Source organism: Erinaceus europaeus, chromosome 2 (genome assembly GCF_950295315.1).
Source record: "Erinaceus europaeus chromosome 2, mEriEur2.1, whole genome shotgun sequence".
In the NCBI taxonomy this organism is placed as follows: Eukaryota; Metazoa; Chordata; class Mammalia; order Eulipotyphla; family Erinaceidae; genus Erinaceus; species Erinaceus europaeus.
Window position 1 is genome coordinate 122,274,052 of NC_080163.1, and position 25,077 is coordinate 122,299,128.

At 47.1% G+C, this 25,077-nt stretch overlaps 2 protein-coding genes across 5 annotated transcripts in view; one reads left to right on the forward strand and one right to left on the reverse strand.

The window, feature by feature from the left end:
- Window positions 1-10,542, forward strand: TAF1C (TATA-box binding protein associated factor, RNA polymerase I subunit C). 4 transcript variants are annotated; one of them, XM_060185096.1, is made up of 15 exons: window positions 1-190; window positions 3,697-3,835; window positions 4,908-4,992; window positions 5,640-5,737; window positions 5,815-5,904; window positions 5,998-6,071; window positions 6,625-6,863; window positions 6,959-7,075; window positions 7,168-7,285; window positions 7,384-7,455; window positions 7,596-7,731; window positions 7,819-7,962; window positions 8,621-8,795; window positions 8,877-9,014; window positions 9,092-10,542. In XM_060185096.1, the coding sequence occupies exons 1-15, from the start codon at window positions 36-38 to the stop codon at window positions 10,081-10,083; spliced, it is 2,772 nt and encodes a 923-aa protein (XP_060041079.1). In that variant the 5' UTR covers window positions 1-35; the 3' UTR covers window positions 10,084-10,542. The 4 variants fall into 4 exon arrangements, with proteins under 4 accessions (XP_060041079.1, XP_060041080.1, XP_060041081.1 ...); XM_060185097.1 differs by lacking the exon at window positions 3,697-3,835 and having other exon boundaries at window positions 48-245; XM_060185098.1 differs by lacking the exons at window positions 1-190; window positions 3,697-3,835; window positions 4,908-4,992 and having other exon boundaries at window positions 5,721-5,737; window positions 5,815-6,782; window positions 6,949-7,075.
- Window positions 10,543-10,876: 334 nt separating this feature from the next.
- Window positions 10,877-25,077, reverse strand: part of DNAAF1 (dynein axonemal assembly factor 1) — a 29,917-nt gene continuing 15,716 nt past the window's right edge. The window contains exons 5-12 of the mRNA XM_060185107.1: window positions 24,842-25,008; window positions 19,535-19,656; window positions 18,121-18,287; window positions 16,028-16,261; window positions 14,685-14,785; window positions 13,116-13,172; window positions 12,022-12,340; window positions 10,877-11,230 (exon numbers count right to left, since the gene is read on the reverse strand). Of these exons, the coding sequence (XP_060041090.1) occupies window positions 11,142-11,230; window positions 12,022-12,340; window positions 13,116-13,172; window positions 14,685-14,785; window positions 16,028-16,261; window positions 18,121-18,287; window positions 19,535-19,656; window positions 24,842-25,008 (1,256 nt within the window). The 3' untranslated portion in view covers window positions 10,877-11,141. The remainder of the gene's footprint in view (window positions 11,231-12,021; window positions 12,341-13,115; window positions 13,173-14,684; window positions 14,786-16,027; window positions 16,262-18,120; window positions 18,288-19,534; window positions 19,657-24,841; window positions 25,009-25,077) is intronic.

Consider the following 25,077-nt stretch of genomic DNA (forward strand, 5'->3'; position numbering starts at 1 on the left):
GACTGTCTGGCCGTATTAGGGTTGAGGTGGATCCAATGTGTGGGCAGCTCTTTCTCCCTCGTTGCACTAGTGCCGGGCAGGCGCGTGGCAGAGGGTCGTTTCCCAGAGTAGCACAGAGCGGACCCAATCACGTAAGCACGCGACATCCGGGGGTCCTTGGGAGCCGGACGGTGGCCCAGCTTGTGCAGCGGTGAGATCCCCGCGAGTGTCCGGCGCCCAGGGCTGCATGAGAAGCCTCTACTGAGGTTGGATTGAAATTCCGGGTTCTGGGGATGGAGTGGGTGAAAGGAGGTGGGTGGTAGTGTTCGGAGGGAGGCATAAGTGGACACCCTCTCCTGATTCCTGTGACTGTCCCCTTTCTGGCTCCTCTGCCTGCTATCGACTCCGTTCACTTAGCTGCCCTGGCTTTGTTTTTGGGGGGCGGGGGTGGGGGTGGGTGGGAGGTAGGAAGGGAGACTGGGGAGCTTAGACCACCGGCGCCCAGGCACAGGCTGCCTGGCACCTCTCTCCTCTTCATGTATCCGTTCATCTCTGGATCTATCCCTTCAGTCTCTGTACTGACTAGTGCTGTCAGTGCCAAGGCATTGAGGATCTATGAAGCCTTTTTCCCATGGGTACCATGAGAGAAGTTTGGGATCAAACTTTAAAGCTTCATCTTTAATTAACTACTTATTTATTATTCTGATGATGATTAATCAGAGAGAGACACACACCTCAGAGGACTGCTTAGCTCTGGCATATGTGACTGTGAATGGAACCTAAGAGCTCTTGCATGCAAGCCCTGTATTCTGACACCAAACTTAGCTCCCAGACTGACAGTCAGATTCATCTTTATCTTTGAACAAGGGCTTTAAAGAGGTTGCATTGTGTGATTTCATTGCCTGCTCTGGATATAGGCTTAGGGAAACTTGGAGATTTTCCCTGACTGGGGACCAGAAGAATGAATAAGAACTTATAGGAGGGTAGGGAGAGCGCTTGCACCCTTTCTAAGCCCTAGAGAATGAGCAAGGAGGGGGGCGGTGGTGAGCAGTTGCGCACATGGTTGAACATATTACAGTGTAGGAGGACCCAGATTCAAGCCCTTCGTCCCCACCTGCAGGAAGGAAGCTTCACAGGCATTGAAACAATGTTGCAGATGTCTTTCTCTCTATCCATCTCCCTGTTCCCTCTCAATTTGTTCTGTCTCTATCCAAAATAAGCAAAAAATTTTAAAAGCCAAAAAAAGGAGGGGAATAGAGAAAACGTGCAATAGTTCCGTGGTGAAAGATAGTGAGAAGGGCCCAGAGATGGTCAGTGAGTGGCACTCAGGCATAGGGATGAACTGGATGGTTGACTCAGCACGGTTGCAGCCACCGTTGGGGAGTATGGCTGCCCCTTAACTGTCGTTAGCACAATCAGTTCAGTGGAAATTCAGTGTCACAAGGATTCACTGAACAACTCCTTGGTTGTGGTCACTGCTTCCTCCTGTTTGGAAAAGAAAATTCGGACAGTAGTCAGACACATGATCTCAGGACAGCCTAACCTGCCCTGGAAAAGCCTGTAATCTAGCAGAAAAAGTGAGGTCAGACAGAAGATTTGAGGGACAAAAGATTTGAACAGAACACCGTTCATTTGAGAGGCATTTGCTGATATTTACACGTTTATTAGTGTATTGGGTACTTTGCATATAGCTGAAGTCACATGCATATATAGAAATTACAGACTTGGGAGTCGGGCGGTAGCACAGCATGTTAAGTGCATATAGCGCAAAGTGCAAGGGCTGGTTTAACAATCCCAGTTCGAGCCCCCGGCTCCCCACCTGCGGGGGGGGGGGGGGGGTCACTTCACAGGTGGTGAAGCAGGTCTACTGGTGTCTATCTCTCCCCCTCTCTGTCTTCCCCTCCTCTCTCCATTTCTCTCTGTCCTGTTTAACAACGATGACATCAATAACAGCAATAACTAAAACAACAACAACAAAAAAAAAAAAAAGGACAACAAAAGGGAAAATAAATAAATATTTAAAAATAAAAAGAAATTACAGACTCAACTGATAAAGTGAAGGAGTTAGTTCCAGAGGAACAGATCTTCTCTACGAAGACTCTGACGCTAACATTTGCTTTTGGATACTTGAGTGAGTAGTGTTTTAGACCTCTCACTTTGAATCAGATGTGGGATCAAGCTGTTGGCCTTGAGCAAGTTTCTGTTTGCTTAGCTCCACAATCTACATATAATAGGAGAATACAGTAGGTATTAAGGACTGTGTTTAGCCGATACTGGTGCAAAATGGCCATTGCTGTTATTTTTCTGGTTCATTAAAAAAGAGGGATGGGGGCTGGGCAGTGGCACACCTGGTTAAGTATGCATATTACCATGCACAAGGACCAGGGTTTGAGCCTTCCACTCCCCATTTGCAGAGGGGACATACTTGACAGCATGTTGAAGACTCAGATCTCACTTTAGGGGGCCCTTAAGCTTAGTCTTTGGTTTGTGACCTAGGACAAGGGGTATAGAGTTCAAATGTGATTTTAACATGTTAGCTCTCTAAGAGAGTAGAATCTTCACCCTCATCTAACTTCAGTCCCCATGCCACTCTCCTCTTTGGCCATTCTGTGCCCCCCCCTCTTATTTTATTTATTTATTTATTAATGAAAGAGATAGGCGAAGAGAGAGAAAGACAACCAGAATATCACTCTGGTACATGTGCTGCCAGGAATCAAACTCGGAAGAATCTTGTGCTTGAGAGCCTAACATTTTATTTATTTATTTATTTATTTATTTATTTATTTATTTATTTTAATGAGAGGGTGAGGAGGAGAGGAGAGAACCAGGCATCACTTTGGTACATGTGTTGCCAGGGATTGAACTCAGAACCTCATGTGTAAAAGCTCATTGCTTTATCCACTGCACCACCTCCCAGGCCACTCCCATTTCTTCACACTTACTGCCATAGCACTTTTCACCTATATTTAGTGTGTGTTTGTATGCTTGTTTGCTTGCTTACTTTTTTTTTTTTTACCAGAGCACTGCTCAGTTCTGGCTTATGGTAGTGTGGAGGATTGAACCTATGGCTTCATTGTCTCTTATATGAAAGTCTTTTGCATAACTGCTATGCTGTCTCCCCCACCCTACACCTGCTTATTCATCCTGGAACCCTCCTTCTCATTGTCTGCATAGGTTTCTCCTTCACTAGAAAGTTATGCAAACAGGAGTCGAGCAGTAGCGCAGCGGGTTAAGTGCAGATGGCGCAAAGCGCAAGGACCGGTGTTAAGGACCCTGGTTCGAGCCCCCAGCTCCCCACCTGCTGGGGAGTCACTTCATAGGCAGTGAAACAGGTCTGCAGGTGTCTGTCTTTCTCTCCCCCTGTGTGCCCCTCCTCTCCATTTCTCTCTGGCCTATCCAACAGTGATAACATCAATAATAACAACAATAAAACAATAAGGGCAACAAAAGGAAATAAATATTAAGAAAAGAAAAGAAAGTTATACAAACAACTACCTTCCAGCAAGACACTCCCTGGATCCATGCACATCCCCTCCTGGAGGATGGGTGGTTGATATTTGCTGCTGTCTGCATTAAGACTGCATATTTGTTATTTACTATCTACTTTCCCAAAGAAAACATTCCCTTATGGCAATGTGCTCACCCCAGAACTCCAGAATACTTTATCTGTGCTCAGTTTGTGAATAGCCTGGTATATGTATAATTCTTCTTTTCCAGGATGGACTTCCCTGACTCCCTCAATCCCACGTTGTTTATGACTGGCCCCCTTGGGCTGAGTGATGTCCCCGACTTGTCCTTTATGTGTAGCTGGAGAGATGCACTTATACTGCCTGAGGCCCAGCCCCAGAAATCTGAGGTGAGAATAGGGAGTTCTGGCAGATGCAGGTTGGGCCCTTGCACTTGGCCCCTTTTTTTTTTTATAACATCCACACCACAGGAGCACAGGCTAGGGTGGGAGGTGGAATGATTGCACAGATTTGTGCTGAGCCAGAAGCAGTCCCTTTTGTGTTAACATGGGTCAGTCTATAACACACAGGCTTTCCTGAGTAGGAGCTGTGCACTCACATTTTCCTCCCCAGTCTGACCTTCCTGACTGTTTAATAGATACTGGAGAAGACAATAGTCCACAGTGTTGAGCCCACACATTTTGTGTTACTGGGGTCTATAGGTGAGCCAGATATGGTTCCTGCACCCATGGGACCTAGAATTCTCTGAGAAGAGATGAGTGAACCACCAAATAGGAAATTGTGGCAACAGGTGGTGATAACTTTGAGTGAAACCCAGGGAACATGGAAACAGCTCAAGGGGCGAGGTGGGAGAGGAGACCTCCCAGGACAGGAAGAACATCCCTGAAGCCCATGAGATTGGACTGATGCTCAAAGATAGACTAAGAATTACAGGAGCGTGTGTGTGTGTGTGTGTGTGTGTGTGTGTGTGTGTGTGTTCAGAGATGGGAAATGAGACTGATTCCTTGACAGGGAAGGGCTGGGTGTCAGACTGAGTGCCCCCCCCCCCAACTGCTGAGCTCAGCTGCCTCAGGCTGACCACTAGTGAAGAGCAGAGGAATCTTGGAGTTCCCTGATCATTTAACATGAGGTCTTCTGGGTGGGATTCAAGGGAGCAGTAATGACACAGGTGACTTTTCTGAAAGCCAGCGTGACCTGGGATCCTAAGCCCAGACTCTGGAATTTTAGGCTTCCTGGGTTCAAAGCCCAGGCTTTCTGTTACTGGCTCTGATACCTGGGCTAGGTAAAGACACCCCCCCCCCCCCAGCTCTCCCTCCATCTCTTTCATAGTAAGATGGCAAGCCAACCATTGTCCCAACTTGGCAACTTGTGAGGATTTGATGAGTTTGTAAAGGTACATGCTAGCAAAGTACCTGGCTTGAGAGCACTCACTGTGCCACTGTGCCCTGGTTGTTTCTTCAGAACAGGGTGCCACCAGACTTGTCCAAGAGCTTGCACTGGGAGCCGCAGACCCCTGGACCCTTTCCCCTGCTGCCTCCTGGACCTGGTAAGGGACTTGATCTTTAGAAATCCCCCCTCCCACGGGAGTCGGGCTGTAGCGCAGCGGGTTAAGTGCAGGTGGCGCAAAGCACAAGGACCGGCATAAGGATCCCGGTTCGAACCCCGGCTCCCCACCTGCAGGGGAGTCGCTTCACAGGCGATGAAGTAGGTCTGCAGGTGTCTGTCTTTCTCTCCTCCTCTCTGTCTTCCCCTCCTCTCTCCATTTCTCTCTGTCCTATCCAACAACAACAACAACAATAATAACTACAACAATAAAACAACAAGGGCAACAAAAGGGAATAAATAAATAAAATAAATAATTTAAAAAAAGAAAAAAAGAAATCCCCCCCCCCCACAAGGGGCACATGGTGGGAGGACCCTGATTCCCTCTGTCCTCCAGCTGCTCTGCCCCCTTCCCCTCTTCCCCGACTCCAGACCAGAACTGCTCCTGCGCTGTAATAAACCTTTGTAAATAAATGAAAAAGAAAGAAGGAAATCCCCCCACACACACACAAGCTATTCCCCATTGCTTCTCTTTAATCCCCCCACCTCCCAGACTTTTCCTCTTCCTGCTGTTGTCCTTCATGTTCCCTCTACTCCTTGGGGTCCTTGGGTACCTCTGGTCCCTATGACACCCCCTTCCCTTCCCTCAAGATCCCTGGGACCCTGGTGTGACTGCCCAGGACCTTCTCTTCCGGGGAGATTACAAGTACCGGAGACAACCTCGAGTTGTGCTGGATGTTACTGAGCAGGTGAGTTCAGTCACATGTGATGCACCATGCTCTGTGACGGGCTTTAACTGGTAACCTGACCCCATCTCCTCCCCCAGCTCAGCCGGTTCCTGTGGGACCATGGGGACATAGCCTTTGCACCCCTGGGAAAGCTGATGCTGGACAATTTTAAACTGGAAGGAGCACCAGTAAGTAGCTCCAGCTGGGTGAGGGCGGGACTCCCCACTTCACACCAGGGTGAGCCCTAGGATGTATGAGCTTGACAAGGCTTTTTCACGCAGAGCCAATCTAAGAAGAAGACAGTGGTCAGTGTGAAGAAGCTACTCCAGGACCTCGGTGGACACCAGCCCTGGGGGCAAGTGGCTAGTGAGGGAGGATGGGGTGCATAGGCTGAGCTGGTGGTGGATATGGAAGGAGCCAGGACAGGCTTCTCACTCCAGGTAGTCATGAGCCCCACAGGCCTCCCTTAACAAAGCTGACAGTTCCCCTAGCCTAAGGGGGAAAGGGAAGTGATGCCCACAGGCTGCAGGTATGGCTGTATCCAGGTGTTCAGATTGTGTTGAATGGGCTTTCTTTGTTTTCCTACCCACGTGCCCCAGCCCAACTAATTTCCTTGAGACTGTTTGCATGTGGCAGCTTATGACCCCAAGCTAGAGCCCACGTCCTTCCTGGGATGCCAAGAAAAGAACCCAGGAAGGGTGTGCTAGGCTTGACTTAGGTGTCACACTGTCCCTGAGTCAGTCTCTCTGGCCAGGAACAGGGGAGTGCTCTGTCCATCCCTGGAGCACAGAAGGTATAATGATTTCCCAAAGGAGGCATTCTAAGGAAGGTAAACATGTCTACTGTTTCTGACCTGTCTTCACCATCACTGCCCCAGCCTGACCTTTTCATGGTCCTCTTGTCCCCAGATGTCCCTGGGCTTACCTGAGCCACCGACAGCGCCGCTTTTCCATCCTTGGGAGTCCGGTCCTGGGCAGATCGGTGACCACCCTTCTGGGAGATACGCTGCAAGAGGAGCTGGCACTGCGCTGGGAGAGGCTGCTCCTAGATGATGCTTTCACTGGGGGTGCGCTGGCCTGGGTGCCTGGGAGAATAGCCCATGTTGGGCAGCTGGTCTACCCCATAGGAGGCGCTCTGGACACACTGTGTATCCTTTCTCAGGGCCTTAGCCTGGCCAGCTCCCTCTGGGGAAGAGCACTTGCAGTGACCACAGTTCATACATTTTTCCTTAGCAAGATCCAGGTTTCCAAGAGGTCACTTTGAGCCCAGCAGGAGACCCCCAGGTCCATGGGACACCTGGCCACATCCAGCTCCGGGGACCTGTCCGGCAGGTGGTTACCCGTACTGTGCAAGGAGAATGTAAGTCCCACAGACACTTTGCTCCCCACTGTCTGGACCTGACCCTGACCCTGACTCTGACCTTCTCCCTCTGCATCCCCACCCCACCCCAGCCTTGCTGGCAGTTCGCTCTGACTACCACTGTGCCCTCTGGAAGGTCAGTAAGCAGGGGCAGCCATCCCCTCTACAGGTGCTGAAGGTGGAGAAGGGGGCTACAGGAATCAGCCTTAGGTGAGGGGCTGAGCTGGTTGGTTGGCAAGGAGGTGGGTGTTTGAGGGTGAGTGGTGGCTGTGCTGCGGTCGGTCACTAATCACACTTGTGCCCCATAGCCCTCACCTGCCTGGGGAGCTGGCTGTCTGCAGCAGTTCAGGAGCTGTCTGTCTATGGACCCCTCAGGACGGGTGAGACTCCTTCTTCATGAAGACTCCCACCCCCACCCCAACAAATGGCTCCCACCAGTACTGCTGCTCCACTTTCCCAAGATCATGAGCCCAGGCCAAACCACCCAGCCTTCTACCCCAACTGGCCTGTTTCCCCCAAGGCTGCGGCAAGTCTACAAGGACCCTGAGACCCTTGTGTTCCGGGACCCTTCTCCCTGGCGATGGGCCGACTTCACCTGCCACCCTCGAGTGCTCACTGTGGGTGACCGCACTGGAGTGAAAATCATCGACACTCAGGTGAGGGTAGTGAGAAGGGCAGATTCCCAAAGACAGAAGCCAGTGAGCCCTATAACTAGGTGTGCTAACACTGTGTCTTCCCCCCAGGGCCCACCTGGCTGTGGTCTTCTGCTTTTCCGCGATGGAGCAGAGGCATCATGCCAGAAAGGGGAGCGTGTCTTGCTAACCCAGTACCTGGGGGAATCCAACCCAGAATCCTTGCATCCCACACTCCACCTCATCTGTACCCAAGTGAGTGACACCCCAACCCTAGCCCCACCCTTTCCTTCGTGTGCTTTGTCAGCTATTACTAGAGGTGGTACCCCAGGACAATGTCAGCAAAGCAAGACTCAGAAACCTTGATCAGTCTGTGACTGGGTCATCACTCAGTTCCAAAAGCCAGCCTAGTTGCTGGGTGGGGGCTGCCTTATAGGGGAGACAACATCCTAGCAGACCTTCAAGGTGCCACCAGGGATTGGCCAGGGCTAAGGAAAAGCAGGTTGGGGCAGGGGAGTAGTTTGTGTAAAATCAGATCATGTCCCCCCTGTGTTTAAAAACGGGGGTGTCTGAGGATCACCCAGGGGTCTAGCTTCCCCTAGGGTTTTAGTGGAGGTATTTCAGCTAAGCTCCAGAATCAGGTAAATGGGGAAAGCTGACAGAATCCAGGTGGGCCTCTGCGTGTGACTCCTGTGGCTCCCGAATGCCTTCCCCCTAGTGGCCATCAGTGCAAGAAGTGGTGACTCGCTTGGGATACACCTCCTGTATAGCTTCCAGTGACACTATAGAGGCAGTCATGGAGTGCAGATCCATGGGGTCAGCAGTCATTCCCAGACCCATACAGCAACCCCAGCACCCCCTCAAGAAGCTTAGCCATCAGACACCCTCCCACCTAAGTCTTTTTCGTCTCCAGTTTTCTGTCTACCTGATGGATGAGCGTCTCCCCTTGGTACCTATGCTGAAGTGGAACCACGATCTCCCCTCCGCTCCTCTGTTGGCTCAGTTCCTGCCTGCACCCCAGCCTGGCTTTCCAAGACCACTGCTCCTGGGGGGCCAGGGAGGGCAGTTGCAGCTGCTGCACATCACAGGTGAAGGGAGCCAGGGGTGAGGTGCAGGACCAGGGCAGGCTGGGACCTGGCTAGAGTCTCAGTTGTCTGTCCTTCCTACAGGAGACAGTACCTCTGTCCTCCGACTGGCAGGGCCGCCTCAGTCTCTCCCTTCCAGAAGTGACTCCCTCTCAGCTTTTCCCCTGCTGGATCCCAAGAGTCACCGGCGACTTCAGGAGCGTTTGGAAGCGCCAACCATAGGTATGCCAGGGTAAGGGAACAAGCTCCAGGAGCAGCACTCCCTGGGCTTGGGGCTAACTGTCATTACTAATCTGCAGGTCTGAGCGTTGCCATTCCACCCTCCACCTCCACACCAGCCCTGTCAGTTTTCCAGCTCTCAGCAGCTGGAGATATCTTCCAGCAGTGCCTTCGCCTCCAGGCAGACCCCAGGCCTGTGGATGAACCCAAACCTGACTCCTGTGTCCCAACAACTTCCTGGAGTCCCCATGTCACTGCCCACTGCAGCCGTTGGTTGAACACTCTGCTAGAGGTGGTTGACACTCCTCCAGTGTGGACTGCACCCACCTTCTCCCATCGCCACCTGTTAGACTACAAGCCTCAGCAGGGAGTTGAGGAGACAGTGACCCAGAGTCTTCGGACAGCTATGGCTAGAGGGCAGCTCTTGAGGCAGAAGGACCTGGGTTTACTGTCCACCACAGAGCTACCCCCCACCCCTGAGTCCGGCCCTGAGGATGAGCTCAGTGAGCGTTTGGAGGCAGCCTGGGCAGGCCGGCTGGCTGCCTGGTGGCAAAAGCAGCAGGGCCAGGACTCACAGCCACGCAGACAGCCTAAGCGGAACAAGCGACGCACTCAGCTGTCTTGCACCTTCTCCTCACTTAGTGGCCACTTGGACTTCTCAGATGCCACCAGTCCCCCCCACAGCCCTGACCACACACCCCTCAAGACCAGACCTCAACTCCCTTTGACTCCAACCTCCCAAGAGGTGTCCCAGGAGCTATGTATCCGAGGAGTCCCCACTGAGCGACAGCAGACCCTCCGGGACTACATGGCCAAGCTGCCCCTCCAAGAGGACACCCCAGGAGATAGCTCCATGCCCCCGTCCCAGACCTCTAGCCTCTGGTCCAGCCCCTCCAGGAAGCAGACCCTCCGGAACTACACAGCCAAGCTGCCACTCCAAAGGGACACCCCAGGAGGTACTCCCATGCTCCCCTCCCAGACCTGTAGCATCCGCTCCACCCGCTCCAGGCAGCAGACACCTATCCTCTCTGGCTCTCAGCCACACCACAAGAAGGCCCGCATGGGCTTCTGAGGGGCACGAGCAGCTGTGCCTTAGCTGGCTTAGGAGAGAAAATGGCCTTTTGGAGGCACACCTTTCTCCTCCAAAGGCCATTGCAACTGGCAGCTCATCTGGATCCAAGCTGAGGCATGGAGACAAGATAGTAGACTCTCTTGTTGACATTTTTTTATCTGAAGATACCTCCTAAAGCCACACTGACAAAGCCCAAGTGGTTCTGTTCTGAAGATAGTGTCACTGGATTTCCTCCCAGGACACTTGTGCGTAGAAGCAGGGACTGTTTTATACCACAATCTTGTCAGTCACTATTAAATCGCTAATATAATAATAAAAAAAAAAGAGCGACTGTGTCAAACCATGGGTCTCGGATCCCCCCAAGTTGTTGGGAACAGTGATGAGACCCTTCAGATCGGCTGGTCTGTTTGTGTTTAAGAGACTGCTGGCCGCTATGTTTATTAAACAGTTTCTACCATGCCCTGCGGTTTTGTAGAGAGATGCTTTGGAATCTGTATGTAGGGGCTAAGTAAATTTGTCAGCCCAACATGGTTTTAGATCAAGTTTCTTCCTCTAGACCACCTCCCCTTGTGTGGCTTTTCAGCCTGTTTCATAGAAATCACTTCCTCCCAGGTTCTGCCACTCCAGCGGAGGGAGCCTATTGTCCTGGAAGGAAATACCCACTTGAGAGTTCACAGGACATCAGAATCTGCCCTAGATTTCTAGTCAGACGTGGAGAGAATGGTTCTTTTCTGGGGGTTGCCAATGAATCACATGACTCACACGGATATGAAATAGCCCACAAGCACATAGATTAATGACACTGGGACTTTTATAATGTCTAAAGAAGACGCTCAGGCACTACGTTGCAGATGTAGGGTCGGGCCAAGGGCTATGTCTGGAGGTAGAGGACACAAAAATATGAAGCCACGTGACCTGGCGCAGGCCCAGCAACAGGACCCTGGCATTCAGTGGGAGGGGAACTTGGCCGAGGTGGGAACCTGTGCCTGCAGAGGGGCAGGGCTGGGCCCAGCACCGGCTCCCTATCTGAATCTGGGGCAGAGGGGCCCACTAGCGATTCAGTCCAAGCCAAATTCAATGTCTTCCAAGTCCTCTCTTGCCTTGGCCTTTGTTTCAGACTGCATGTCATCCTCCTCAGTGCTATTTCCTAGAAGTCAGGAAAGAAGGACATTTGGTATTTTTTGAGAACCCTGATTTCCCACAAGCAGTTCTTGTCACACACATGAATCAGCCAGTGTTCAGAAAAGCCCAGATCCCGAGCAACGCTGGGTCAGAGCAGTTCTGTGGGCTCTACAGGCCTGATCTGGACTCCAGCACTACTACATGGATCCCCCAGTTTGCTCACTGGATGCAGTAGCCAGCTATCCTGCACATGTAGCTCCATGGCCATGTGCAGGGACTCCTGGTGCCAGACAGGGCTGATCTCTTAGCTTGTAGCCTTTGCCCACCCAGCCAAGCAGTCCAGACACCATCCCATGTGTCCTTCACCCCCTTGAGGACCCTTGGGCAAGCTGTCTATTCTTCTTGTCCCATGTTCCTAGCTGTGGTGTCAGCAGTCTCCTTCCTTCTGAAGCCTTGCTCTGTGGATGTAGCTAGGGAAGGTGAGGCTCCTTCACCCCTCCCTATTGCTGAGCCCCACGTGGCCAAGGTCTGCATGGTCACATTGGCTGGGATGCCACTCACCCACCAGGAATGACAACTGCAGTTTCCCAGCCCAGGCCCATAACCCACAGGTGAGAGCTACACAATGGCATACACTTGGGACAAGTGCCTCTATGCTCTGTCACAAAACCCTTCTCAAAGACACAGGGTTCTCATTGCTGCCCCACCCCAACTTCTAGTGGGGAGGTGGCAGTACCTCTCTAAAAGCATTCAGTCTTGAAAAGGAGCACAGTGTTACCCGGAGAGGCTGCACACAGGTCACCATCCTGTCCTTACCTGTAGGTGCTGGTGCAGCAGCGTTTTGGAAGGCTGGAGCTGCACATGACTGCTCTGAAAGCTCCTCAAGCTCTTCAATTATCGGGTATGGGGACTTCGTATCTCCACTGGGCACTTCCAAGTCCCTCTTTGTGGACTTTTTCAGTAAATCTGCAAAGGGCATCTCTATTGTCCTTGAAGTGTCCTTGGATATAGCAAATATGTTGGAAATGGCATCAGCTGATGTGCTTTCCAGGGCTGGGAGTGAGGTGTAGTCCACTTCAGAGTCACTGTCATCACTCAAGCTTGAAATGACTGTTATCTTTGGGAAGCATGTCTTCTGTTAAGAGAGGGGGGAAGGGGAAGGAAGCTATGCTGAAATGTTACTGCTTTCTCTTGTGTCTCAAGATGCTCATTGGCCAGCTGTTCTGAGCCCTCAAGAGCTTCACAGCCATGCCTATACCCCCCTCTACCCAAGGTAGGTCTCTTTGGCACATTTCCTCTTTGCCCCCCATCCCTGTTGTGCTGCCCCCCTCACAAGCCTCACATGGACTGCTCTGAGCCGTGGTGTCTGTCTGGCCAGGATAGGTCTCACCTAGCTACCTGTACTTTGTTCAGAAACTCTCCAGGTCTCAGCTTGGAGGTCAAGCTCTCATGGGAACTGTACTCTCATGTGACTATTTCCTGCCTTCTATAGGAACTGTAGTCTCATGTAACTATTTCCTTCCTTCCTCCCTTCCTCCCATAAGCCCTAGCACAGAGGTGTCTGCCTTATGCTTTTTTCCTCTCAAACCCTAAATTGGGGGACTTTCCCCATCCAGCCTCATAGACTCTCTCTCTCTCTCTCTCCCCATCTGTGTGTTACTGTAGTGTAAAAACTTAGTAAACAAATGCAGCCAAAAGAACAGGTAACTGCTGTGTACGTAGTCATCAGGAACCCATGTCAATGTCCAAGTGGTGAATCCTGGCACCTCACAGAAAAAGAAGTGAACAGTGACAACTGAGGCGGCTTTGGGGAAAAAAAAGTGAGTGCCCTCATCATAAAGCTTTTTTCACTTTTGGGCTGAGGAGATGCACTTTGCAAGTGTAGGTGAGTGAGAATGTGTACTGCTGACCTTGTCCTGGTCTTCCAGAGACCCTCCAGGGTCGACGTCCTCCAAGTCAGGCAGATCCTAAAAGAGAAAACAAGCTCATGTCACCAGCAAAGGACACACTCCCAGCACAGTGACAGGTGAGAAATCTGCATCTGAACAATGAATCCTCGGCTCAAGGCACACAGAATGGAGGGGAGAAATGAGGCAGGCAAAGCTGCTCCGTCAGCCCCTGTACAACTCACACAAGTTCTACTTCTACAGTCTGGATCAAAGCAAGAGGTCTACAAGGTGTGCCACGTTTGAGGAATTCTGACATCTTTCTTCATTTCCCTTTGTCCTTAGAGACAGCTTATCTAGGGCCCAAACCAAATGTACCTTCTACAGAATAGTTCCATGTGGTGGAATATGAGTATGATCTGGACCTCCCCCAAAGTGGGGGGTTGATTTGTGTTTGTTGGCATTGTGAGTAAAGCATGTGAGGTGAGCAGCACTGTGTGTGGGTAGGTACATGAATTTGACCCAGACTGCCTGTGTTGGTGTTCCTGTTTCACTGTTTCCTGGCTTTGCTCAAGTTGCTTGAGTTCTCTTGTTTCACAGCTTCCTCAGCTATAAATGGAAGTGATCAGAGTTCCTACCTCTTAGGAGTTATCGGCAGAGTTAAATCAATCAGTACAAGATGTGTTTAAAGCAGTTCCAGACAGAGGAACAACCAGTAGTAGCTACTGCTAATGATGTCCTATATTCACTCAGTTTTCAAGTGTTGAAGAGTCACTGCCCAGTTTTGTCTGTGGAGCCCCACTCTGAATGTTGACGATGCTGCTTAACTCTGATCCACAGGAAACTGTGAAGTCAGAAATGAAGTTTTATGGGGAAGTGAATAGTGGGACGAGTGAGGTTGTGCACATAGTTGTAATCTCAGAAAGCTTGCTACCAGAGAGCTGCATGAGCACCCGCTCCTGGGGTGAGGTGCTAGAAGTGGGAAACTGCCCTCTTTGTTCCACATGGCTCCTGGAAGTGGTGATAGAATGTGTGATTGGCATGGAGCTCACACCCCTGGGCCAGAGCATTTAAGACCTATCAGGATCAGAAGAGTTTCAGGAGGACTGGTGTTTCCAGAGCTTGTGACAAACATGGGGACAGGCAGCCCCTCACGAGACAGTTACATCTGGAAGCCAGAGTGGGAACAGGCCAGGAAATGAAGTTGGCTGCTTCCTGGGTAACTCGAGGAGGATAAGAGGCTCTGATGACAAAGTATAGCTTTCTCAACAGTGTCCTGTAAAATAATTGACATAAAGGCTTTACAGTGTGACTTCTTGGGGGGGGGTGGGAATGAGAATGTTGAGACAGTTCAACAGGAATCAGCCAGGTTCATGTCTTACCTGTGTGACACATTCCAGACACCTGGGGGAGAGGTTAGTAAAGAGCAAGTCCTTACCTTGTGGGCCCATAGCAGGTTCTAGGCTGCTGTTGTCTAACTTCTGGGCAGTGTCAAGCCTGCTGCCCACAGGTGACACTTTGGGTCTACAGGCTGATCTCCTGTTTTACCAACAGGGAAGCAGATATTTAGCTCCAAACACATGAGTTACATACATCAATGAAGAGCTTCTCTTTAGCTTCCATTTGAACGTTTCCCACACCTGCAGCTCCATCAAGTTCTGTACCCTTGAGAACTTCAGTCTGAGGTGTCGAGTCTAAGGAGTGATAATAATAAGGTGCAAATTGAGGAGACAGTTGAAATTCAGTGGCCAAGTGGACAAGTATGCAGTGAGTATGACTCTAAGAGCAAAGCGAGTATAAAACTCCAGCAGGTCTGAAAGGCCCCACTCTGCTCCTGTGCAAGTTTCATGATTCCTGATGTTACAATGAGAGCTCCATGAGACCTGGCCCAGGATCCCAAGCAGCTGGTTTATTTTTCATTTCACTTACTCCATCCACCACTCAGGCCTGGTACTTAGATTAATCTTTCTTGAATTGAGGTAGGACGATGCCCTCCTGGTTTTGATGGCCTGGTTCACCCTTCATACTCAGTACACCCACAGGGAGGGTGAAAGGCCGGAAACAGGGGCAGAGGTGGGGGTGGTAGAGATGATGGGGATGCAGATATGGACATACCAGCCTGGATTCTGGCAACTGAGCCAGTTCAGTTCCTGCCTTCACCACATGCTTGGAACAAGGTAATTAATTCCCCTATCTGAGCCTCAGTTCCCACTCCATGAGGCAGGATGGTAGTGGTGATAGCATCTGCCTTGCAGGGATCTGGTCATCCTGGATGAGCACTGACCTCTGTCAGACAGACCAACACTGTCTATGTCTCCTTCTCCCAACCACAGTTACTGAGTGACTAGCTCTTGAAGGGTTCTGTATCCTTTCAACCAGGCAGAGGCTGATTTCACACACAGAAAACCCTGCTGCTAGGCAGTTTCAGAGCACATGATTCTAGAAGCAGAATGATCACACATGACATAAGTATGTTATCCCCCCCTTCAGAAGTTTATTTTATTTATTTCTACTAGAGCATTGTCTAGCTCTGGCTTACAGTGGTGCAAGGAATTGAACCTGGGACCTTAAAGCCTTAAGCATGAAAGTCTTTTTCATAACCATTATGCTATCTCCCCTGCCTCTCTCTGGAGGTTTAAACATAAAGGCCTGCAACATCTCCATCCATGGAAAGCTTTGAGGAAAACCTATCACTTGTTCAACAGTCTCTCTTCTAAAAGCCAAGGTATGACCAGGCTCTGAAGGTTGTACAAGCGTAGGCAGCAAAGTGATGGCATGTACATAATCCTAGAGGTTGTGCTGCTCAAAGTAATGAACTATATATGTGCTCTGTCATAGTAACAGATATGACAAGTGGAAACCTGCCTGGGGCCCACAGTGAGGACACTCCTAGCCTTGCCCTGAGCCAGAAGTTGTGTTGTTCTTCATTTTGTTACCTTCTGAGGCAGCTCCAGAGGTTTCCAGGGCTGGGATCTCAGTGGGCTCCTGGTCTTCTGTCTCTCCATTGACATTCACAGGCTGCTTCCTCGGCCCACTCCATTCATCTGGGAATAGTTCATCTTTGGCCTCAAAGCTTTCCTGGACAAACAGCTCTATCTTTTGCCGCTGTTCTCCGTCTTCATGGGGCTCCTTCTCCCCCACCACAGTGTCATATGTGTTCTCATTCTTGTCTGAATAAAGGAAGCCCCAAGGTGAACTGAGAAATGGCATAAAAGGGCTTTTTAAAAAATATATAAACACCTTCCCCCTGCACTGGGCAGAGACCTTGCCATGTGTAGAAAAATGTCAAGTTTGAAAGGTAAGAGTAGTAATGAAGACCATTAATTTAAAACCATTAATTGTGATATTATATTACCATCACCTTCTGATTCAAACAAAGCATGAAGGACACTGACTAATATATATACTAGACGACTTTATTGCTACTGATGGCACTTGGTGGTCCCTATGCAGTCAGTACAATACCACATTGCTTTGGGACTGCCAAAATAGCTCACTTGGATAGTTTGCTACTTTGCCATGTCATGACCCAGGTTCAATCCTGGCCCCCACTGCATTGAAAGCAGCTTTGGTGCTGTGGGCTTTTGCATGCCCTCTGGCTCTTGTGTGTTCTCTCTCTTTCTCTCCCCACACCCCCCTGCCCCTTCCTCCCCCATCTCTATCTGGAAAAAAAATTACACATTGTTCTGATATAAAGTCACATTATTTGTTGTGATAGAGAGAATAATGACCTTACAAAGATATGCCCCATCCTAAGTCTAGAGTCAGTGGGCTGAACATATCCAATAATAAAAGGGATTTTGCAGGTATGTTTAAAATTACGTGTAGGAGATAGGAGATGATCCTGTTGACTCAGGTGTGCTCAATATTATCATAGGCTTCTGAGGTGAGGAGGCAGAAACGTTATAGGAAGAGAGATTTGAAAATTATCTGTCCTTCACTAGTTCAAAGAGGTATGTGCACCCTTATATTCATAGCTCCATTATTCATTATAGCCAAAGTGTGGAAGCAACCTATATCATCAGTATCAACAGATGACTGGATAGAGAAGTTATGGGATATATACTGCATGGAATACTGCTCGGCAATTAAAAAATGATGGTATTGTGCCCTTTAGATCAAAGTGGATAGATCTGGAGATGACTATGCTTCATGAAATAAGAGATGAAAGACAACTATCAGGTGGTTTTACTCGTGTGGAATCTAGAAAACTGATAGACATGAACTTGAGGGGGAGGGGAAACAAACTTCCTAAGACTTGTGAAGACTATGGAGGTTATCTTTGGGAGGTTGGGGGGGGGGGGTGCCGGGGACATAGAACTTTGGTGGTGGGTATGGTGTGAAACTATAATCTTACAATCTTGTAACTTACTATTAATAACAAAAAAATAAAAAGAAAGAAAATGATCTGTCCTTGAAAATGGAGGAAGAGGCCTTGAGCCAAAGAATTCCAGAATCTTTGGAAGCTATCCTTTTCTTAGAGAAAAGGAAACATTCTCACTGGGCCTCTAGAAGGAACGTAACTCTGTAGGTAGTTTGGTTTTTGCTGAGTAAGATCCAAGTCAGACTTTTGGCCTCCACAAATGTGGTTAAGATAATAAATGTTGTGGCTTAGGAGTTTACATAGTAGCTAGAGCCCTGTACATGCAAACATGAAGTTCCAAGTTTGGTATCTGGCACTGCATATGCCAAAGTGCTGCTCTGATCTCTCTCCCTCTCTCTCACTCTCACTCTCAATAAAGTAACTCTTAATTCAAAAAAAGATAATAAACATGTATTGTTTAAACCCCTAAATTTGGGGTGATTTATTATGGTAGTTATAGATAGCTAACATTTCTTTTGGAAAGCTGGGTACATTTTGATAAACTGCATCATAATCTCTCAACGTGGGTTGCAACAATACAGAAGAGTATTGAGACTTTTTACTACCCTTGGAGGTGGGTAAGGCCAAGGGCAGATGAATCAGCAGGCTGTAAATTAAACAGGCCAGTTTCCCTAATCTGAAGAGTCTTCCATCTGGAGTACATACCTTGCTCTGGACCTTCTTTCTGTCTTTTTCTCTCTTCAGCCTGCCGCTTGATCATGGCTAGGGCTTCGATACTGTCTGTAATCTTCTTCCGCTCTCTGTTTTCCCACTGCTGCCTCTCCTCTCTCTCAGCTGCAAACCCTCCCCTGGCCCACGCCTCTGCACAAGCTCTGTTTAGGAGAACACACAAATTGGAAAGATTTGAATTTTTACAGGTTAAAAGTAAACACAAACCATATGCTATCTGATCAAACTTGTTCATGTCCCTCAAAATCAAAAACATGGTGGCAGTGATAGAAGTTAACCCAAGTACATTTTAATTCTTTATGTTCAAGATTTGCAAAGCCTTCTAGATGTGATGCCTAAAGCATAAGTGAGAACATAAAAACAGAGAAGCTGGATACCAAAAAATTAATAATAGTGTAATGAAAAGAATACTATAAAAAGGAAAAGAATAACCCACAAAATTGAGATGTCTATGAAATAATGGGATATATATATATATATATATATATATATATATATATATCAGATAAACATATCACATAACATTAGGGCACTGTGCATCAAAATAACAAAATATCCCAGAATACAGATTAGAATTTATTTTTTTTTATTTTGGATAGAGACAGAAATTGAGAAAGAAGGGGGTTTTAGAGAGGGGGAGGAGTGGGGCAGACAGACAGACACCTGAAGCACTGTTTCATCATTCATGAAACTTCCCCTCCCCTGCAGGTATAGTCCAGGGCCTTGAATCCAGGTTCTTGTGATGTATACAATGCGTACAATCAACCTGGTATGCTACCACCCAGCCCCCAGATTAGAATGTCTAAAATACAAAGCACCATCAACACTAGTTTCTGGAGAGGATATGGAACAACAAACTGCATTCCCATTCATTGCTGATGGAATGCAAAATGGTGCAGCACTTTGGAAGGCAGTTTGGCAATTAGAAGAACTGAACATAGTCTTATCATGTCACCCAGCAATCATTCTTTAACCAGCTATACAACTCCTAAAATTCCATCCTAAGGAAATAATCAGCAATTAGGCCAAACACAACACAAGGACATTAGTCAAGGGATTTTGAAAAAAAAAAATGTGTGACTGTGTGTTCAGAAAGAGAATTTACTGTTATAGACAGTTGAAACTATAGTCAAAGGATATTTAATGGCATGTGAAAACAATTTAAATTAGAAATGTTTAAAAGTTAGATGAGCTCTATCATTACATAATAAAATGTGACCAAAATGACTTCTTGGGTGGGGGCAGGGTAGATAGTATAATGGTTATGCAAAGAGACTCTCCTGCCTGAGACTCCAAAGTCCCTGGTTCAATTCTTGCACACCATAAAACAGAGTTGAGCAGTGCTCTGGCAAAAAAAGAAAAGAAAAAAGAAAAAAAAAAACCTTCTTACCTGTCTTTTGGAAAAACTGGCCTGTCATCCAGATATGTTAAGTGTTTGAGGCGAACAGTGACTGTTCTTCGATAATTAGGTATGTGTTTAATAACTGGGTTTCCCATCAAATTCAGTACTCGCTGTAAGTAAACAGGCAAATCAATTACTAAAAAATGGGATGTGACATAAACAGTTTACATGCACTATGCCCAACCTATAAGGAAGTAAAACAAAAAGCCAACATCACATCCTGACTATCAACTAGCCATCAGAAGCTTTCCTTGTTTTGTGCCATTAGGACTATCCTGATAATTGAGTAGCTCCTTTATTCTACTTAAATCTCAAACCCTAAATCTCACTGTCCTTTCAGACAATATTGAAAAAACATTTCCTGAGCCCTTTTCCAAGAGTGGTGATTACATTAGTTTTGCTCACCCAATCTCTTTTACTGAAATTAATCTCCGTCTAATTTATTGTTTTCTATCTTTCCTTGCCAGGACACATTTTAAGAAAATGGATTCAGCAACTGGACATATAAGAAGCATGACTCAGGGTAAAAAGGGAAAGTGCCTCTCCTACCAGGCTCATATCTTCTACATGGAAGGTTCAGAAGAGGAAAGAGAGAGGGATGCAGAGGGCTTCCGCTCCATCTTTCAGTCTGGTCTCTTCCTCTCCTGCTTGAGAGGCAATGAGTGTGAGTACAGCATTTACAACTGGCTCAACTAAGAAGATATTTTTCATACCTAATGTGGGATTTGTTGTTGAAGAAAAGTGGTATTTTGTGAACTAGTTAATTCAACATTGTCTAAACTTCCTCTTGCACCTTCACCATTGTTGTCACCTTTGTGAGAAACCCATGGTGGGGTAGAATCTGGGAGCAGTAAACCCCGGCTAAAGGTACCAAGAGGTATGAGAATTTAAAAATAACCACAAAATAGCTATAAGGGAGACTGCTTTTGTTATGGGCTGAAGTGTGCTTTCAAAAGCGTCTGCATTTACTGAATTTGGACACAGAGTCTTTAAAAAAGTGACTCAATAAGGGCTGGACAGTGGCTTGCCTAGTTGGCACACCTGCAAGGGGGAAGCTTCACAAGCGGTGAGGCAGGTCTGCAGGTGTCTCTCTTTGTCTCTCCTCTCAGTCTGTCCTCTCTAACAGAGAGACAGAAAGAGAGAAAAAGAGAGAAAAAGAAGTGACTAAGGTTAAATGAGGCCACATGAATGGACTTTAACCCACAATTAATGGTATCTTTTTAAAAAAATTTTATTTATTTAAGAAAAAAGACATTAACAAAAATCAAAGGATGGGGGGGGTACAACTCCACACAAATTAATATCTTTTAAGAATATTTTAGACACACACACACACACACGAGCACTGCTTAATTCTGGCATACAGTACCATGGACTGAGCCTAGGACCTCTGGCACCTCATGCATGAAAGTCTGATGTACAGACCACAGCACTATCTCCCCAACTACTAGCAGTGTCTTTATAAGAGGGGAAGGTGAGGACACAGACAGGCACAGAGAGACAAGAGGGTCAACATAGCCATCTGCAAAACAAGGAGTGAGGATGATTAAGGAGAAACAAGCTCTGTCCACACCTTCATCTGGGACTTCCAGGTGATAAAAAGAAAATACATTTCTGTCATTTAAGTATCCCAATCAGTGGCACTTTGATATGACAGAAGCATGATGTAATATAGCCGTATACTACCACCATGGTATCGATGATGTTGCCTGACAGTTTACTCTGTAAGTGATCCCTTGTCTGTTGACTATTTTTCTTTTTTTGAGGGTTATTTTTATTTATTTTTATAGAGAAATTGAGAAGGAAAAGGAAGACGGAGATGAAAAGAGAAAGAGAGACACCTGCAGCACCGCTTCATCATCTGGCAGGCAAGTGGGGAGCAGGGACTTGAACCCAGGTTGTTGTACATGCTAACATGTGTGCTCTATAGGGTGAGCCACCCATATATTTTCCTCTAAACTGATTCACTTTTCCTATTTAAGCATGTCCTAGGTAGTAAAAAAGTGATGGGGGGGGTGTCACCATTAGTATTTTCTCTTGCACACAGAACACACACACTAGAAAGGAAAGATGGCAGCAAAGTGTACTAGAGTTGATACAGACCCAGGAGTCACTGCAAGGATTTCCACGGGCCATAGCAAATACTGCACATGTAGGAGCCAGCAAAATAGCTCAGCTGGGAGGGCACAGATTTGTAGGTGAGACTCCAGACTGAATCTCTGGTGCCACATGCACAGGAGTGATGTTCTAGCTGCCTCTCTCTCTCTCTCTCCCTCTCTCCCTCTCTCCAAACTCTATCTAATATGTAATAAATAAATTTAATCTCTAAAAAATGATGTATATGTAAAATTCTTGACTTCATAATGACACCAATACACCTTTCATTGTTCAGCAATAGCAGTTGATCGACTCTCAGTTCATTCCCCCTGAAAACAAGGAAGCAAACTTGCAAAAAAAAAAAAAAATTACCCTGAGCTTGTCTGTGTGGATGGTATACTAGGGAACTACTAGTTGACAAATGAAAGCTCTCTATATATGCATTCCAGCTAGTAAATACAGAATAACAGTATTAGAAAACAATCAGTATGAGGGGCCGGGCAGTAGTGCAGCAGGTTAAGCGCACATAGTGCAGACAGCAAGGACCAGCTCAAGGATCCTGGTTCGAGCCCCGGGCTCCCCACCTGCAGGGGAGTCACTTCACTAGTGGTGAAGCTTATCTTTAGGTGTCTGTCTTTCTCTTCCCTCTCTGTCTTCCCCTCCTCTCTCAATTTCCCTCTGTCTCATCCAACAACAACGACAGCAGCAGTGACAATAACAACAATGGGAACGTTTGGTTAACAGGAGCCATGGATTTGTGGTGCAGGCTCAAGCCCCAGCGATAACCCTGGAGGAAAAAAAAAAGATATGGTTTCCCATCTAAGTTAATAAAAAAAAAAAAAAATACTAAAAAGAGAAAAAGAAGAAAAGAAAAGAAAAGAAGACAATCAGTACGAAACTTCTAGTGAAGTAATGCATATGCGCAACCTTATCAGGAAGAGAAACTGATGGAGAGCTTTATAACAGCTGGTTCAGGATGACATCACCAGGAACCTTTAATCAATCTTAACATTTTTTTGGGGGGGTGTCACAAAAAAAAATTGACTTGTGAGAGTCGGGCGGTGGCACAGTGGGTTAAGCGCACGTGGCGCAAAGCGCAGGGACCGGCGTAAGGATCCCGGTTCGATCCCCCGGCTCCCCACCTGCAGGGGAGTCGCTTCACAGGCGGTGAAGCAGGTCTGCAGGTGTCTATCTTTCTCTCCCCTCTCTCTCTGTCTTCCCTCCTCTCTCCATTTCTCTCTGTCCTATCCAACAACAAAGCAACGTCAACAATGGCAATAATAACCACAACGAGGCTGCAACAACTAGGGCAACAAAAAGGGGGAAAAATGGCCTCCAGGAGCGGTGGATTCATGGTGCAGGCACCGAGCCCAGCAATAACCCTGGAGGAAAAAAAAAATTGACTCTTTATGGGATACATATCAGCACACAAAACTGACAGAACCTGAATCTGATCAAGTTCAGGTTCTACTGTTCCTCTAGAAGAAATGCCAGAAACACTTGCTATGGTGAATGACACTATGAGAATGTACTCAACCAAATCCAGTACTCCAATACGGAACAAACAAGAGAGAAAGGATTAAGTGCACATAGTATGAAAGGCAAGGACCCGCATAAGGATCCTGGTTTGAAGCCCTAGATCCCCACCTGCAGGGGAGTTGCATCTTTATTTCCCCCTTCCCTCTCAAGTTCTCTCTGTCCTATCCAAAAAAATTTAAAAATTGGTCAAAGGAGCAGTGGATTCATAATACAGGTTCTGAACTGCAACGATAACCCTGGAGGCAATAAATAACAAATAGTGGATTTTGGGTTTTTGTTTTTTGCTTTTCCATAGATGAATGGGCTCTATTAGCTCGGGATCTTTGGATCAGTCAGCTTGTTGTGGAAGAAGGTCAAGGATGTAGAGTTTCAAATACTCTTTGAGAAAACACATGGAAGAGGAAATGGGTACACGTCAAAAGGAATTTACAAAACAAATGATCCAACGATGAAGTAGTAATCTGGTAATAGATTTGAATAGTCCAACTGTCAAAACACATCTTTGAGATTATGGGGTAAATGAACATGAGCTAGGTATTAAATAATCATCATAATATTTCAGATGTAATAATAGTATTGTGACTATACTAAAAAAAAAAAAAGGCCACAAATCACACACTAAAGTATTTGTTGGTGAAATGGTTATTGCAAGTGGTACTTAAGATACTCCAGCTAAAAATACAAAGTGGAAAAGTGAAATCAGGTAAAAAGACAGAGAAAAGCAGCTAGCAGGAGGCACAGTACCAGAGACCAGGACTTGAAAACATTAGTTTCTGAGTTCAGTGTCTAGTATTGCATACACCAAAATGATGCTCTGGTCCATGTTCTCTTTCTCTTGTCTGTCTGTCTGTCTGTCTGTCTATCTAACTCTCCTTTCAAATAACTAAATAGTTGAAGTGACACCATGGCTAAAACACTGGACTTAATAAACATGAGTTCCCATGCTTGATCTCTGGCATCATGTGTGTCAGTGGTGCTCTGGTTCTCTCTTTTCTCTCTATCATAAATAAGCATTATTTAAAAAAGAAATGAGGGGCCTTGCGGTGGAACACTTGGTTGAGTGCACATGTTACAAAGTGCAAGGACCCAGGTTTGAGCCTCTGGTCCCCACCTGCAGGGGGAAAGCTTCATGAGTGGTGAAGAACTGGCTTAAGGATCCTGGTTCAAACCCCCAGCTCCCCACCTGCAGGGGAGTCACTTCACAAGTGGTGAAGCAGGTCTGCAGGTGTCTTTCTCTCTCTCTCTTCTCTGTCTTCCCTCTCTCTCTCTCCATTTCTGTCCTATCCAACAATAACAATAACTACAACAATAAAACAACAAGGGCAACAAAAGGGAATAAATAATAAAAAGAAAAAAGAAAGGAAGAAAGAAAGAAAGAGAGAGAGAGAGAAAAGGGACTGAGGTGTGTTGCAACTTTGGTTGAGTGCACATGTGCAAGGACCCTGATTCAAGCCCCCTCCCCACCTGCAGGGGGAAAGCTTCACAAGTGGTAAAGCAGGGCTGCAGGTGTCTCTCTGTCCCTCTTTATCTCCCTCTTTCTCTCAATTTCTCTCTATCAAATATAAGAAAAATAAATATTTTAAAATAAATTAAAAGGAAAGAATAGAGATTTGGTATTTAAAGAACTTAAAGAGAATGCAAGTTGTGTAATTGTGTTACCAAATCAGGAATGCTCTCAAGGACGCTCAGGATCTCTGGATCACTTAGCTTGTTGTGTGAAAGGTCAAGGACGCAGAGTTTCAAACACTCCTTGAGATGCTGAATGTCCTCCACTGTCTCTAAATGGTTGTGGGCTATCTGGAGTGTTTCCAGGACAGGCAGACAGGCTAGGTAGGGAATTGAGCAGAAGTAAGCAACAGGGTATAAAATTGTATCTTGCCCAAAGAGAAATCCTT

Excerpts from the sequence above, each read along its gene's own strand:
- TAF1C (XM_060185096.1), top strand. The coding sequence starts at position 36 with ATGTGTGGGCAGCTCTTTCTCCCTCGTTGCACTAGTGCCGGGCAGGCG. Across the intron at positions 7,286-7,383 it reads GCTACAGGAATCAGCCTTAG|CCCTCACCTGCCTGGGGAGC; the intron begins GTGAGGGGCTGA and ends TGTGCCCCATAG. Across the intron at positions 7,963-8,620 it reads TCCACCTCATCTGTACCCAA|TTTTCTGTCTACCTGATGGA; the intron begins GTGAGTGACACC and ends TTTCGTCTCCAG.